Raw genomic sequence first — 17140 nt, forward strand, 5'->3', positions numbered from 1 at the left:
AAAATGTGCCACAAGTGGCTGTGGGTTTCTCAGAGCTAGGTACCTAGGAAAAATTGATTGAAAAATAACTGTAGCCCTGGCTATGGTTACACTGATCCAAACCAACGGCAGGAGTCTGCAACTGGGTGCTCATTTGCATATTCGCTCACCGGTAAATGCTGCCACCGGCACAAAAAAAGCTGTGTAAACGTGGTTCTGTCAGTGAAACACCCCCTTTGTCGGCAGCCTCTTATGCCTGGAAAAAATCAGGAATAAGGCTTCTGACAAAGGCGGGGTGTTGCTGGCAGAACCAGGTTTACACTGCTTTTTTTTCTGATGACAGCAGCCTCTCCTGGGGAGTGGATATGCAAATGAGCGTATATTTGCATTTTCCAAACCTTCTATTTGCATACTGCTGCAAGCAGTTTGGTTCAGTGTAACTCACCCCCATGTATGAGCCCAGACAAGCTCTGGATCAATCACCAGCCCCAAGGGATTGGGGGTGAGGGCTGTGTGATATCCAATCACCCTTGCTATGACAAAGGGACAGTCATGCAACAAGATTGTTTCTTAGTGCTAGGTACCTAGAAAAAAGTGACATGCTTCCATGATAAGGCACTTTGCCATGCCAAGCTACCAGTAAGTAATCTGGAATCATGGCACCACAGAGCATTTCTTGCAAATTTCTCAGCCTTGTATCAACACAGAACAAGCGTACATTCCTTATCCCTTCTTCTTACTCTGAGAAGGCTGATGTCTCTTTTGGCAATCTAGAACAAGCATGGCAAATATCATGAGTCACTGCATATATTAGTACACTCTGTTTTGCCATACAGAGCTAGTGGGATGGGGAGAGAGCAAAGCAACATTGTGCATGTCCCCTTAAAGTTCTCACACTGATTCCAAGTGTAGGGTGTTTAAAATCCCTGTGAAATCAAGGCTACCACTGAGAAATGTTCTTGCTGTATGCCAGTGCCTTTTAAATCAGGGTTGGATTACAGGCTCCCACTTGGTCCCCTCTCACTCTTTTGAGGAAGAAGGGGCTTCCAGAAGGAGGGTTTCCTTCTGGAAGATCCCTGTGGGCCACGCATCTGCATGTGTATTTTGGAGTCTGGAAGAGCTTCTTCTGGACTCTGAACCATGTGCCCATAGGCTAATGAGGCACGGAAAATTTACCTCCGTGCCTCATTAGCATCTTCCAGACAGCTCAATAGCATGCTGCTTCCAGAAGAAGTGGCATATGTAGACACAGCCAAAGAATACTTATCTGAGACCTTTATTGAGATGTCCAAACAGGATCAGTGCTCCATCCCAGAAATATCAACAAGCTGTTCTAGGGGAAATGCTCATAGATCCACCCCACCATGCTTGCACCATGTTATTAGCAGTATTAAAAAGCATACGCACTGCAAGTGCCCTCTCCAGCATTACAGTTTGGCTCCAAAACCTCCTGGGATAAAGGGACAGGCTCCAAAGTTTAAAATAGCTCCTGACTGTTTCCAGGATCAGCTTCTCCACTGGCCTGCGGACCGCTTTCATCCACCTCTTCCTTATCCACCACCTCATCCCGTGTTCTGTCCTCCTTGCTGCTGCAAGGGGACTGCAGAGCAGTGTTTATGGAGGAATTTAGACTTTTTTTTGTGTGAAGTGGCTGGGTCTGTCCCCAGAATCACATCCAGCAGTTGTGAAAGTGCAGCCCAACATCCCCATCCTGGCAGTCGCCTCACAATGATAGTTGAGAATTTCCTGCACCCTTTCACTAGTTATGCACTGTGAAAAACTTTTCTCTTCCAGGCTCTGGAGTGATGAGTGTCACACTGCCAGCGAGTGTCAAGAAGCTGGCAGGTGCAGCACTAAAAGTCCACTATCAGCTAATTTGCTACAAAACCAGCATTATGATACAATCCCACCAGCTGGAGCTTGTTTCTTTGGCCCAAAGCTGGTACTCCATCATCTGCAGCCAGACACTCAAACCCACTATGTCTGGGCTTCCTCTGCTTTGCCTATGGAACTCTTTACCTGTGTGAGTTTGCTTGTGCATACTGAGTGCAGGAAGGTATGAGTGTGTGTGCTTGAAACTAGGTCTTTTTTTTTAATCCAGTAGTGGCACTTAATAACATACATATGAGTATCGAGTATCAGAGGGGTAGCCATGTTAGTCTGTATCCAGAAAAATCAGAAGTCATCAGGCACCTAATAGACTAACAGATTTATTGGAGCATAAGCTTTTGTGGGCAACAACACTTTGTCAGATGCACGGAGTAGAAATATGGATTGGTATATAATTGCTGGTGAGAACTTGCTTTCAGTTGTTGACTGGCCTGCCTCCCCAGGTCTGTGAGAGTGACCTTGTGAGGCAGGCCAGTCCTTGCCTACAGACATCTCCCCCCTGTGTACAGATGTGCGGCCCCATTGCCCCGCCCCCACAGACAGATGTGTACCCTCACCTCCCCATGGCTGGGGACAGGAGAATTTTCACCAGCAACTATATACCACACCATAATAATTCTAACTCAGGAACCAATCCCTGCAGCAAACCTTGGTGCCAACTCTGCCTGCACATCTACATCAGCACCACCATCACAGGAGCTAACCACATCAGCCACATGATCATTCAGCTGCCCATCTAATATAATATATGTTATCTTGTGCCAGAAATGCCCTTCTGCCATATAGATTGGGCAAACAGGACTAACTCTTACGTGAAAGAATAAATGCACACGAAATCAGGAATAGTAATATACAAAAACCTGTAGGAGAACACTTCAATCTCCCTGGACACTCAATAGCAGATTTAAAAGTAGCCCTCCTATAACAAAAACACTTCAAAAACAGACTCCAAAGAGAAACTGCAGAGCTACAATTCATTTGCAAATTTGAAACCATCAATTAAGGATTGAACAAAGACTCGGAATGGTTGGCCAACTACCAAAGCAGTTTCTCCTCTCTTGGGCTGTGGCCACACTTGGCCAAAACTTTGAAATGGCCATGCTAATGGCCAAATTGATGAATACTAATGAGGTGCTGACAGGAATAAGGCAATTTCAGAATGTGAGGGGGTCATTTTAAAATGGAGCCCCGTGTAGCCGAGACATGCGCCATCAAAAGCAGCACTTTTGAAGCGCTGCAGCCGTCATGCTAATGAGATGCTGAATATTCATTTCAGCACCTCATTAGTATTCTTCAATTTGGCCAAGTGTGGCCCTAGCCTTGGTGTTCACACCTCCTCACCAGCAGCTAGAATCCTCCCTGACTGAATTGACCTCATTAACTCTGGCCTTCCTCTTCATTGGTACTCCCTCATCTTCACGTGCCTGTATTTTATATGTGCCTCTGGAATGTCCACTCTCTGCATCTGAGGAAGCCGGTCTTTGCCCATGAAAGCTTACGCTCCTATAAATCTGTTAGTCTATACTGTGGCACAGGACTTCTCATTGTTTATATACGACTGTAGTCCAGAAATGGCCTTTAGTGTAAATTAGGGCAATAGTTAGGTGCATCAAAAGTTATTAGCCAAGGTGATGCAGGAATGCACCTCCAAGGTTTGGATTTTGCCTAAATCTCTGGCTGCCCGATGCTGAGAGTGGGCAGCAGGTGTCTGGACTCCTTGATGAGGACTGCCTGTTCTCTTCCTTCACTCTGGAAGACGTGGTCCTGGACGCTGTGGGAAGATGGGCTCTTTGAGAGGACAGCAAGCCCTGTGGCTAAGGGAGAAGTGGGGGACGTGGTCTGGCTACACTTTCCTGAGGCGCCTGATCTTACCAATAAACTAGGCAAATACAACTCAGAGGGAGCTACGCTACGGCGGGCGCACAACTAGCTGGATACGGCCCTCAGCCACGCTTGCGCCCGACACGCGGCCTCTGACGGGAACGTGTGAGCCATTTCGCCGGCTCGCCTGCCGCCGCCGCAGCAGGGTAGAGCGGAGCGAGGCGCTGGCCGACTAGCCGCCGTGAGCCCGGCCGCGTCGGAGCAGGCCCCCGACAGGGAAAATAAAACAGCCCTTCTGCCCCGCACCCATTATTGCCAACGCGGCAGGGGCCTATTCCGCTGGGTGCTGCGCTCACCAGACCCTTGTACCGGGGCTGCGCCCGCTGCCTCCACCTGTCAGCGCCCAGCCCCCCACCCATCCGCCCTCGGCTGTCCCGCGCTGAGACCTGCCCACCCCAACGAGTTCGAAGGAAGGGCAGAGTGAGGGCAGCTGCTTCAGCAGTTGTTACTGAGCATGCCCAGTTGAGCGAGCATGCTCAGTACACATTAAGTGGGGCGGGCGGACGGGGCTCGGTTGTAACGTCACGCCGGCAGGCGGAGCTAAGGGGCCCCGCCCCCTGCTGCCCGGAGGGGCGGGGTTAATTGCTCAGTGCCAGCTCAGGCTGCTCCTCCAGCGCATACCCAGCACGAGGCGCCTGCGTTGTTGCTGCTCCCCTCAGGATGGTGATCCGCGTGTACATCGCCTCCTCCTCCGGCTCCACGGCGGTAAGGGCTGCCAGCGCCTCGTCCCGTCCCCTCCCTCTCCGCCCTGTCCTGCCCGCTCGCTGGGGGCTTGGCCGGGGGGCGGCGGAGCCGGGGAGAAGTTGCCGGTGTTCCTCCAGCAATCCCCCCTCGCTCCCGGAGCAGGGGCGGCGGAGTGAAGGGACGGGGGGCGCTTTCGCAGCTGGGGGGGCCCGGGCGGTGCACCTGTCCCCAGGCGTGGGGAGGAGAGGGCTGTACCTCTGTCCGCGGGGGGATGGAGCTGCACATCTGTGCCATTGGGGGGAGTAGGAGCGGGGAGGGCTGCACATCTGCACGGGGTGGCTGGAACGAGGCGTACAGGGGCTGGGGTTGTCCCGAGAGCACTTGAACCAAACGGTAAAGCCTGTATGTTATGGAAACCGCTTCCAGCCAGGGGCAGGAGCGCCCCTGGTTCCGGCACTTACACACCTGCGTGCGGGCTGGAGGGGAGAAAGGGTGACATGAGCGCCTGCGGGCTGCACGGCAAGAGGAGAGGCTCACGTGTGGCTGCATAGAGGAGAGGAGGAGAAAGGGTTACACGAGTTTGCTGGCTGGCGGGGAGCGAGGGCTACTATCTGGTTGAGGGAAGGAGAAGATGATGACGTGTTCGCGGGCTGCATTTCTGGTTAGGGGAGGAAAGGAGATTCTGTCTGCAAGCTGGAGTTGGTGAGGAGACTTTATTTGAGACTGGGGCCAAACTGTGAGAAACTCAGAGCAAAACTCCTGTTGGCTTCAGAGGGAGTAGGGTTTCGCTTTTGTGGGCAGGGGATTTGCAGAACTTCTGCTGCTGGAGGTGGCTGTGTCTCTGCTACCTGAGTTGTTTTCTCTCTTGTTTGCTCTGAGCCGTTCCCTTTACAAGAGAAATCTGAAGACTTGCGGTCTATATGTGTGAGTGAAAGAGGAAACAATTGCACAGGTGGCTGGCTGGAGGGGGAGCTGTTTAAAGTGCTCTGGGTATTTTAATAGGTACTACCAGCTACTTCAAGCTGGTTATCTGGAAACATGATAAAGTGGGTGAAACCTGAATGATGGCTGTGATAAATGTGTGGTGTTGTTCTCACAGGCCTCAGGCAGTTTGGGGAAAACTAAGGTCTGATAAGAGTAAATATCTACTTCCCAGTTTCTTTGTACACTCCCAGTCATCCACCCATGTTTACTTCCTCACCTAACTGCGCATTTCCTTATGAGCCCCACACCCAGTGCCATGTTTTAAATGTTTTAAACCTGAAAAAAAGCTTACGAATGAGGTTGATATCTGTCTTCTGAAAGTGCTGCGACTTCCTAAACTTAAATCCTTTTCACCTAAAAGAGAGAGCTTTTTCTACCCCCCCCCCCCCGATTTGCTCTCCATAAATCTAAAGGATTAATGGTCTTTTACTTCTTCCTTAAAGAGAGAAAATTATGCACCTTTAACAATGTTTTCCCCTTTCCTTCTCTCATTCTCTCTAGAAAATCTAAATATTTGCTGCTTAGTTCAGCAGCAGTTTTGCATTGTTGAAATTCTTGTAATGTAATTGTAGCAGTACTTTTAATTCCTTTTATGTATTTATAATAAACTCTCATTGAGGGGAGAGATGGGAATCAGTCAGTTATTCTGGCCATAAAACATAATGTTTCTTTCCTCTTTTCTGCCACATTTCAAGTTCACCTCTTAGCACAAACCCAGTTACTTATAAGTAGGTAAACTGCGTGTAGGCAGATCTCCTTCCCAGCAAGAGTCGCCTCATTCCCTGCTATGGAATGCTTGATTGATTGAAGAAAAATTAGCAGATCAGTCCCATCACTAGTCATTATCCTAAATGGAAGGAGCAGCCTGTTCATGAAAGTGTCCTGTTTACTGGAGCTGGCTACAGAAAATAAAGCTTTATTGCCTTTGTGATGTAGGAATTTGCTTCATCACTTTAATCTGACCTTCCCTCACTGACTCCCAAATACTGTTCTTAAAGAATTTCAGTGGAATTGCACATTTTCACAGGCAGCCTACTGCTGCTGGAATGTTCAGACAAACCAGTGTTCATTCATAAAGCTACAGACAGTTGATTGTGTCAGTGTTCTGTTTCAATTACTTAATTTCTGTTATGCCAAGTCATTAGTAAAGATGTTGGAAATGTCCTAGCTGCTGATGTAGTGGTTAGAGTTTATTACTGTACTACTATGAAAACATTGAATTTCACACACTGAAACTTGTTTTATTTTTTGATCAATTGCAAAGAAAAATACTCTTTGTGCTTAGGGATGGGTCGTTCAAATCTTCATCAGGCTGGTAGTGACCTCTGCTTTGATTCTCTGTTAAAGATGGTCAGTCTCAGTCTAGAGCGTAGTGGACTTCAGAAAAATCACCAGCATACTTACACTATACCAGCAAAATGCTCCTACTGTGGATTTAGTTTATACAGTCAAACGTGTGCTTTTGCTGGTATGGCTTCTTCCAGCTCCCACCCATTCCCACCCAGCCAAGCAAAAGTACAAGATAAAAATGCACCTACATAAAGGGTCTAAGTGACTTTTGCAGTCCAATAATTGAGGCCAAAAGGCAAGGAGACTAAACTAATACATTTCTGTGTACAAGAACAGTGGTTCTCAACTTGGTACACAAGCCTTCTGGGGTGCATTAATTCATCTAGATACTTTTCAGTATATAGGATATGGAGCAGTATAAACAAATCATTGTCCATACAAAATTTTAGTTTGTACTGGCTTTGCTTCTCTTTTTTTAGCCTGTTGTAAAACTAGAAAGTAAGTACAATATTTATATTCTAGTTGATTTATTTTATAATTACATTGTACACGTGCAAAAATAAGCTTGATATTTTTCAGTGATAGTGTGCTGTGATACTTGTGTATTTTTGTCTGATTTGTAACCAAGTAGCTCTTAAGTGAGGTGAAACTTGGGGGTGCGCAAGCCAAATCGGACTCCTCAAAGGGATGCAGTGGCTGGGATGGTTGAGAACCATTGACCTAGTGTGCTTGACATTAAATGAGGCTATTGATACAACAGGCATCATGGAAACTGGCAATGAGAATGTTCAGTGGGACATAGTAATACCAGAGTGCAAAATAGATAGTGGGTCTGGACAAATTTACTGACCCTCTGAGTCCCACATAAAAATCTTCAGCAGTCTGAGAGCCAAGGTGCGCTTGCCAGGGATTGGGGCATCTGCCCTGAGGGAAGAACCCGGTGGCTGGGGGTTCTGCCCCCTTCTGCTAAAGCCCTGAACTGCAGGACACCATAGGCCTGAAGCCCTGAAAATCCTCTGCCTGTTGGGCACTCTCCACTGCAAGGCAGAGGGCTGGAGTCCCCTTCCTCCCCTAAAGTCAGGTAGGTGGATAATGGGAGAGGGCATGGGTATGGGTCTCTGTGAGCCTTACTTGAACTGTAAAAGAGTTGACTGGCTTCCAAGCCACAGTTTAGCCATTCCTGATGAGGAGAAATGACACAGTAGGGTGAGCTGGTTGGGGATTGGCACTGTTTGTTATCCAGCATAGATTCAAATAAGGTGAAAATCTTAAATGAATAAAACTGTTTTGTGTAGATGAAAATAGTGTTTGAATAAAGAGTACTGTCATAAGAGTATGCTATTGAACCCTCAAGTACTTAGAAATGGTAAAGGATGATTACTGAAATCATCTATTAGGGCATTTCTCTGTCTTCCTGTTGACTGGTGAATATAATCTCAAGGCATGCTACACAGATTAAAAAAAAATTCTAGATCCCATAAATCCCTGATTTTTTTGTAGTTCTGGAATGCACAGGGAAGAGGCAGTGCTTGAGCGGAACACAGGATCTGGTCCAAAAGGGACTTACAGTTGAAGCACTTGTTAATAGTGACAATAATGTAATGAAAGGTAGCATCTGTGCAAGGGGGAGGAAACTAAAAAATTCCATCACAGTATAATTTTAATTCAGAGATGAAAGTGGGTTGGTGCAGCACTCTGAAAAGAACCAGCCACCAGCCCAGCCTACAGATGGCTGACTTTTTGTTCCCAACATCCTTGTAAAATTTGTAAGTAAATGCTCATGTGGCGTATAGGAAAACACACAAACTCTGTCAAGTAAAATGTAACAGTATAATAAGGCAGGTCAGTAAAGAATTTGGGAAGCAACTTGCTAAAGGTGTGTGTAGGGGGGAATCAGCAGTAAAGTATCTTTAAGCACATCAGAAGCAAAGGAGCTTTCCAAACAGGTAGGTGAAATACCAGATGACAATGGTATTAAAGGAGCACTGTAGGCAGATAAGAGCATTCTGGAGAAGGTAAATAAATTAATTGGTCCTTATTAATAGTAGAGGGTGGAGAGGAGGCCCTGACTGTAGTAGGGGGTGACTGGAAGATACCCACAGTAGGTCTAGTCTTTTGATTGACACACATGAAGTACAGTCCTAAATTTGTGCTTCAGTAGAAGAGGTTTTAGTGCCAACTGATAGAGTTGTGAGTTACGAGGACTACGTGGTATTCATGCAGGAGTTCTGAAGGAATTAAAATATAAAATTGTAGACTTGCAAACTGTACCATGTAACCTATGACTAAAATTTGGCCTCTGTCCTTTCTGACTGGAAGGTAGAGATGTTAATGGTTAACCGGTAAGTCTCATCCTAATCAGATAAGTCTTCTGGTTAGGGTTCAGTGGTGCGGGGTGGTCCAGCATGCCTGGAGTAGCACCTGTCTGTGACAGCCTGTGGGGGAGAGGGCAGACTGCTGGAGTAGCCCCCTTGCCGCAGATGGGGGCAGCTCTGGCTTGGCTGGGGTTCTCCCGCCTGCCGTGTGCCTGGAGTGGTGGCAACTGAGGCAGCTCCAGCTGTGCTGAAGTGCCTTCCACTTGGAGCACTGTGGGCAGGAAGTTTCAGCTGGGCCAGAGCAGTCCGGGTGCCTGGCATGCTGCAGTCAAGGGCACTCCAGCCTAGCTAGAGCAGCCCCAGTCCTTAGTGAGCTGTGGGCAGTGGGGTGGAGCCGCCTCTCCCCTCCTTTAATTGGTTAACTCGAGTCGGCAACCTGCAGCTCTAGAGCCGCATGCAGCTCTTTAAGGAGCCACTTGGGGCGCCAGATGCTGCCTCTGCTGACTCCTCTTGTGGCTCCTTGCCCTGCCGCAGCTGAAATAATAGAACTAGATTTAATGGGTTTAATTCCCAGAAGGGAACTGGCTGTTAAATCAATTAAATTGAGTTCCCTTATTTTGGCATGGCAGGGCAGGGAGCCGCTTGTGCTGCAGGTGGGAGAAGTGAACAGGAGAGCTGAGAGGAGGGAGGTCAGACTCTGCCCTTGCTGGAGCTGTGCAGCTCCACTGAGAAGGTGTGGGAGAGAGGTGGCACTGCAGAGGAGCAACGACTGTGCACAGAGCTCACCATCTGAGGCAGATTAATCCTGGGTATAGGGGGAGGTGGTCTGGGGCTCAGAAGGGTTAAGCCAAGGGGGAAGTTTGGGACTGAGGTGGGTAAAGCCTTGGGATGAGCAGGACTTCATTTTCTAACTGGTACAAATAATTGTGTGTGCGCTGTTCTTAAAATAGGGGTGACAAAAAGTATGGTTTAACGTTATTTATTAAGGAATGTCTTGTATTCATATGCATTGTGGCTCTTGAAGTATTGGTTTTTGCAACTGAATTTGGAGGGGGAAAAAAAACTTCTCGCTATTTTGGTTGCAGAGCCCTGGGTTAACTGGTTAAACAGTAGGTTAGCCCACTGTTTGACCGGTTAATTAATGAAGTAGGAGCTCACATCCCTCCTGGCAGGCAGCTAATGTAATGCCAATTTTCAAAAAGTGCTCCAGAGGAGAGCCTGGCAATTACAGGTCAAACAACTTAACTTCAGAACTGGGCACTTTTCTAGAACAGAATTGTCAGACACCTAGATACGTGAGGAGTCAGCTCAGCTCAGTCTGTTAGCATGCTTTGAGGTAGTCAAGAACCATGTGCGTAAAGGTGAGTCAGTGCATATGGTGCATTTGGTGAATAATCAGAGAGGTAGCTGTATTAGTCTGTATCTTCACAAAACAAAAAAGTAGTCCTGTAGTACTTTAAAAACTAATAAAATAATTTGTTAGATGATGTGCTTTGGTGGGACAAACCGACGAAAGCTCATGACATAACAAATTATTGTCACTCTTGAACGTGCTAGAGGACTACTTTTTTGTTTTATAGTGCACTTGGATTTTCAGAAAGCCTTTTGACAAGGTACTTCACCTAAGAGTCTTGTAGAAACTAAGTATCTATGGGGTAAGTGGGAATGTCCTCTCAGTTCTAAATTGGCTATTAACTTAGGAAGTGTTACAAACTTCAAAAGATGGTACTGAACAAAGTACCATGCAAGAATGGACTTTTGGAACAGACAGCATCAAGCCATTTGCCTGGAGGCTCTCTAGGGACACTCCAAAGGCAACTAAATGTAAATTTCCCCTCACGCCTTTGTTATGCAAAAATCCAGCCTCTGTAACCACAGTATAACCTCTATGAAGTTTGAAGGACTGACTCTGGCCAGAGCCCTTGCTGGAAGTAGGAGGTGATTTCTGGTAAACTTAATCGAGTATTTATAGATTATTTTGTTGTTTTTCAACATGTTTTCTATGTAAGGCTTTCACCTTAAGAGTACGTGTGCTCGTTTAGGAAGAACTGTGATATGCTTTATAATTTCTGGCAGGCACGTTGCTCATAGACTTCAAAGAGAAAGCAAAGTACAGACCCTGGCCAAAGCTGTCTGGCTTGCTGAGAGCATACCAGTTTAGATAGGGAACTGGGTAGCCTGGAAAAACTTCAGTCAGGTATGAGAGAAACATGGTTTCTACTCGAGAGGTTATGGCAGAAGAATTGTGGGTCATGTACACGAGTGCCGTCTGACCATGTACGTGCCCCACTCCTGGTGTGAGGCGCCAGTGGCAGCTCTGGCGGGTGGAAGCGAGAGCCCCTCCAGCCATAGTAGCAGTAAGTCAAAATACTTACTTTTGGGGGGGGCGGGTGGGAAGGGGGATATTTTAGGATTTTTTGGGCCCCAGTTAAGTGGGACTTCAGGAGCAACTGGGGGAGGCAAGGCTGGCAGATGTTTGTCACTTACTTCAAGTTCCTGAAGTCTGCAAATCCAGGGTCCATAAAATCAAAGGTTTACTGTAATTGCACAGTTCCTGTTAACAAAACCTTTGTCTTCAGTACAGGCTGAATCGGAACACTCTCGTCAGGCAACATCCATAATCCAGCATAATTTTAATTAGCCAGATGACCACTTATTATGGCTGTGGCCAAGTTTTCTGCAATCCCATAAAGTTTGTTTACAGCCATCAGCCCAGGCTCTGTGTTCTGTCCCGTTACTGAGCTGTAATTTCCTCCTAAATGTCTTCTAAGAGCCCAGTAAGCAGTGGAAGTGTTGGTAATGGTGCTAGATCCAGTGTTTCTCAGTGCATGGTGCCGGGGGCTACGTGCTCTGGAGATGTATGCAGCTCTTTGAGCAATAAAATGCTCGGAGCCACGAGAGCACTGTGCACCACTCTGTGCATGTGTTGTTCCCTGGTGCTTTGAGGGAGAAGCTTGTAGCAACAGCGGCTCTGAGTCACTGGCGTTGGATTACACTGGAGTGGAGGGTGTGCCTGGCTCTGGATGAGGGGGAATTGGGTTAAAGTGGGGTGGGCTGGGGCTGCATTGGCTGTAGAGGAGGGAAAGGGGGATTAGGTTAAAGTAGGGAGTGGAGGTGCCTCACTCTGGAATATTACTCTTGTTGTTTGAAGTAAGTGACAAAATTGCTCTTGGTACAATTTTAGTTTTGTATTTATAATTACGCTTGAAAGAGTTTAAAATGGACCGATTCCTTGTGGAAACAAAGAATAAAACTGCAAATTTGGAAGAAGGCAGTACACAGGAAACCATATCAGAAACATTGATTTAATTGTGGCCCTCAGCAGTTTGAAACCAAGGTTTGAACATGTTATTTCATCCAAACATGGTCAAATTTTGCATTAAATTATTTTTCTGAAATTTCATTGATTACTGTTCATTCATGTTGGCATAAAAATATATACATCTGTACGAATAAACAATCGGACTTTATTTTATGTTCATCTAATTTTTTTTATTTATCCTCTTTACACAGTTATAAATATGAAGCCAAGTTTATTGCAGATAGGCGATTTCTTCCAACCAACCAGTTACAATTAAGTTGTTGAAACAAATGTGATGCAGTGGTAGAAAAAAGTTGTCTGAAAATTGTGGGTACTTGAGGGTACTTTATTTTTAAAAAAGGTTAAACACTGTGCTAGACAATATTGACCTCCCACAGTCCAGCAAATTCCGTCAATCTGCACGAGTCAGGTCCCAAGGGTGCGGATTAGAGATTCAGCCTATACTGAACTGCACTGTTGCAACTTGGATGTGAATGTCCGACTTGAGGTGAAAAGACTGGGGTGCATTGATAGTGCACTAAGTGCTCCCAGGACACTGCTTACTAGCACTGCAGGACATACGGATTCATTGCCTCTACCCTGCAATATCCAGCAGAGCTCCCCCCCAGGTCAGGCACTGTTTTGCAGCAGATGTGGATAAAAACTTATTGTCATCCTGGGCACCAAGTAGAGTTGCCAGCTTTCTAATTGCAGTAAACCAAGTACCCTGTCCCTGCTCCCACTCTTTCTCTGCCCTGCTGACGCCATCCCACTTCCTTCTATCTCTCACTCTCCTCCAGTTCTTGCCGCATCACTTGTTTTCCCCTGGTAGGGTTGAGGTGCAGGCTCTCGGTGTGGGCTTTAGCTTGGGACCAGAAATGAGGGGTGCAGCTGGGGGTGCCATGCTGGAGTGGGGGGGTTGGAATACTGGGTGGGGGGGACTCTGGGGTGCGGTTAGGGATGAGAAGTTTGGAGCATGGTAGGGACTCGGGGCTGAGGCATACAGTTAGGGGAGAGTGGGGTTCTGGGCTGGGATGCTCCTTCAGTATAGGGCCAGAAATGAGGGGGCCGTGGGTGAGGGATTCAGGGTACAGGTAAGGGCTATGTCTGGGCATGTGGGCTCGGGCTGGAGCCAGGCTGATGTGTCCAGGTAGCAGGACAGGGCTCTAGGCTGGGACAGGGGGTGGTGTTTGGGAGAAGGTATGGACTGTAGGGGGGGAGCCAGCACTGAGGGGTTCAGGGTGGGGCAGGGACTTGCGGGGTGAGAGGTGTGGGCTCTGAGCCGCACTTGTGTCAAGTGGCTCCTTGGAAGTGTCTGGCATGTCTCTTTGGTTCCTGGGGGAGGAGCCACCATGGGGGCTTTGCACACGGACCTCACCCGCAGACACTGACCTGACAGCTCCTATTGGCCCTGGTTCCCAGCCAATGGGAGCTGCAGAGCTGGCACTTGGAGTGGGGGCAGGGTGTGGAGATTAGGCACTGGAGGGACATGTCATTGTTTCCTGGGAGCTGGGTATGGAGTCTGCCAGTTTCTCTGTGCCGCCAACCAGATGTTTGATGGGCCTTCTGCTTGGAAAGCGGTAATGTAGCAACCCTAGCACCAGGAGCATATGGGCTCCCTGCACCCCACTTGCCGCAGGCACTTGGCCAGGCCAGAAATGGGTTGGGCCATGGTTTTAGCTGCCTGGAGAGTCTGGGCCATTATGTGAAGCCGTGAACCCTCTACCTGCCCTGGGCAGCATGCACCATTTGGTGGGGACATGGGCCGAGCTGCCCATATGTTAATCTGCCACTAGGTAGCACAGCTTTCCCCTTCTTCACGTTTTCTGTTTGTTCCGATGGATGCTTGGAATGGTTCTCTTGCAGGATGATGCACTTGTTATGGCCTTGTGCTTCCAGTGATGATTCCATCATAGAAAATGGCACACATTTGCCAGTGCCAGACGGATTCTGTGCTGGCATATCTGGCCATTAGGAAGAGCCCCATTGCCGTTTTGGGGATGGATCTCATGGAGGTGAGGACTTAGATTTAATTATTTTTCACTTACATATTCAGGCCTGTTTTGGTTTTATTTTGCTGCTCCTTTTGGTTTGTAGTGGAACTGACTGTTTCCTCCTTTCCCCTTAGGAACCAGTCCTGGTCTGGAGGGAGGACATCTCTAGTGAGTAACCCCATTTCTCTTCTCCCACATAATGAAGTGGAGTCCATAGGGGAATGTATAGCTTTTTGGTGATGGCTGGAGGAAGAGCACAGCAGCAGTTGAGTCACGGAGCATCACAGAGTGGCAAGTGGATTCCCTTTGGGACAAGGGGCACGAGACCTAAGGGTGGGTAGCTGTGCTGTGATTCCTGTAACCCATGATCCTGTTTTGTATTCTCTTTTCTGCATTTTAGGATTGTGGGCGAGACTGATGAGGTAGCCCCCAGACTGTTAGAGCAATCCCAGTAAAGTAAGCTCATTGGTGGAGTTAGTGTGACTGCCAAGTGACCATGATTATTGTGTTTTGTGTTTTGCAATAAACTTTTCGAGGACATCCTTCTGTTCGAGCCCATCCTCCAAAATTAGAAAATGTTAGCTTAAAAGAAATAAATAAAGTTTGGTTTTTTTGGTTGTCATTCTATTTGTGTGTTCTCCTGTATTCCTGGGAGGTCTCAGTGAAGATGAGTGTTTCTGTCTGTGCAGGAAATGGAGAGTGATACACCAGGCAGTGACATGGTGCTTAGCTGTGCTGAGCAAATTCAATTACAATGAGAAAATGACTTGTGCTCAGGAAGAAACATTTTTGTCTTTGGCTGTACTGTGTAGTGTTTGTTGGCATCCTTTGAGATGCAGTGGTGAATGCACCACCAGAATGCACTGATGTGGACAAAGCTGAATAGCATTCACTGACTCTTGTAATTCCAAAAGCCTTAAATAAATGAAACATCCTTATCGGAATAGTAACAGAGAGAGAAAGCTGTGCTAGTCTATATACTGTCAAAACAAAAAAAGCAGTAAAGTAGCACTTTAACAAAATAATTTATTAGGTGAGCTTTCCTGGGACAGACCCACTTCTTCAGACCAAGAAGTGGCTGTGGCTCGGGCTAGGTCTGCGCTGGCAACAGAAGGTTGAATGGTTAGATTTGATCTTTCAAGGCGCCGTGTTGCGGTCAGTCATCCCCAGAACTCCTTGTGAGCGGCAAGGATTAAGGAATGTCAGTGAGAGGATCACTCCTGTCAACATTCTGCAGTGAAGATAGGGACCAGTGTCAACAGCTGCAAGATTGATTTTTAGGTACGCAACTGGTGTTCCTAAAATTGCATAGCCTCCGTCGACATTCCCAGTAAGTGTAGATGTAACCTCAGGCTTATCTGAGTGACTCCAGAAAAATACCACATTCAAGCTGGATTCCAGCATCAGGTGGCATGATGACATGTCTCTGTAGGACCAACTGCAGTTTAGGTTTACAGGAAAAACAAAAGCGTTTACAGATCATTGTCATGAGCATCACGTCATTTAAGGTCCTTAATTACCACCTTTGGCTCTCACTGGAATATCTAGATTAATAAAACTGTTTTGCACTAAATATTTCTAATCTCGCATACAAGAATGTGCATAAAAATGGAATACACACACTTGGGAGGTGTCAGGCTCTTGAATGACAGGCTACTTTCATATTCACATTATGCATATTCATATTAAAAACCTATTTGTATAAAAACATTGGGACGTAGCTTCATGTAGGCATTGTACTATTCTTATGTAGAAATGTTTTACTAAATAAGTAATATATACACAGATGTGGGAAATCATATTCCAGAATGAAGATTGAAAAGGGTTTTCTGTTTAACAGTATTTGTATACTGTCTGTATAATAATAAGTACCTGCTTCATGGGGTGTGTTGCGATTATTTCATGTTTTCTAATGCAAGGAAATGAGTAGACTCCACTCACTTTGACTTTGGTTAAAAGTAGACACTCAGCTCTTTGCAAGCGCTGACCCATACACTGGCATGTAAATGCTAAATATTTACTACTTTTATTAATAAATATTTGAAGAGTGACGCAAAAACATTTTTCCATGAGGCATCTGAATTCTGATAGAAGTTAGTTGAGGTGCACATATGAATGAGGGTGCTGAAAACAGGGTTGCATACAAGATTAATCTAGCAATTTATTATAGTGCACGTTTCAGTTTCTTTTTTCTTTTAGGGGTGATCTAATGATTGAGACCAGCACTGTAAGGAAAACACAGTGTTAGCATAAATGTCTCCCTGTATTTTTGATGGGAGATTCCAGGCTGTGACTCTAATTATAGAAAGGATATTTATTGCTTTTAACACACTTTCTGAGTTTACTGCTCTTTTTCCAGGTGCAGGTAGTTTTTCCATAGATTCTGAAGCCAGAAGGGGCCATTGTGATCTTTTAGCCTGACCTTCTATAATAGCACAGTCAAGAGCTTCCTACAAATAATTAAAATGCAATTTTAAAATCAAGTTTGGAAGTGATGGAGAATCCAGCATAACCCTTGGTAAATTGTTCCAGTGGTAATTTCTCTCACTGTTTTTAAAAAAAAAAAAAAAAAAAAAATTCTTTTTTCCAGTCAGTATTTATGTAGCTTCAACTCTCAGCCAGTGTTGCTTTCCTAGTTGACTGTGCAAGCCAGTGAGCTGGAAAATTAAATTATCTTTAGAACCTACAGAACTAGTACGTTATTTAAAAATGCTGTTTCTTAAACATGAGGATGCATTCTCAAGAGCATTGATTGCAGCCCTGGATATAGTCCTGTTCGTGCTGTGCCCACTAATATTTTGGGCAAAGACTGGAACATCTAA

General features: G+C 46.3%; 1 protein-coding gene across 1 annotated transcript in view; it reads left to right on the forward strand.

Moving 5' to 3' along the window:
* The first annotated feature begins 4315 nt into the window (after positions 1–4315).
* SH3BGRL (SH3 domain binding glutamate rich protein like) overlaps positions 4316–17140 on the forward strand; it is a 55771-nt gene continuing 42946 nt past the window's right edge. The window contains exon 1 of the mRNA XM_075007693.1: positions 4316–4455. Within this exon, the coding sequence (XP_074863794.1) occupies positions 4411–4455 (45 nt within the window). The 5' untranslated portion in view covers positions 4316–4410. The remainder of the gene's footprint in view (positions 4456–17140) is intronic.

Source organism: Carettochelys insculpta, chromosome 13, assembly GCF_033958435.1.
Source record: "Carettochelys insculpta isolate YL-2023 chromosome 13, ASM3395843v1, whole genome shotgun sequence".
NCBI classification, from domain to species: Eukaryota; Metazoa; Chordata; order Testudines; family Carettochelyidae; genus Carettochelys; species Carettochelys insculpta.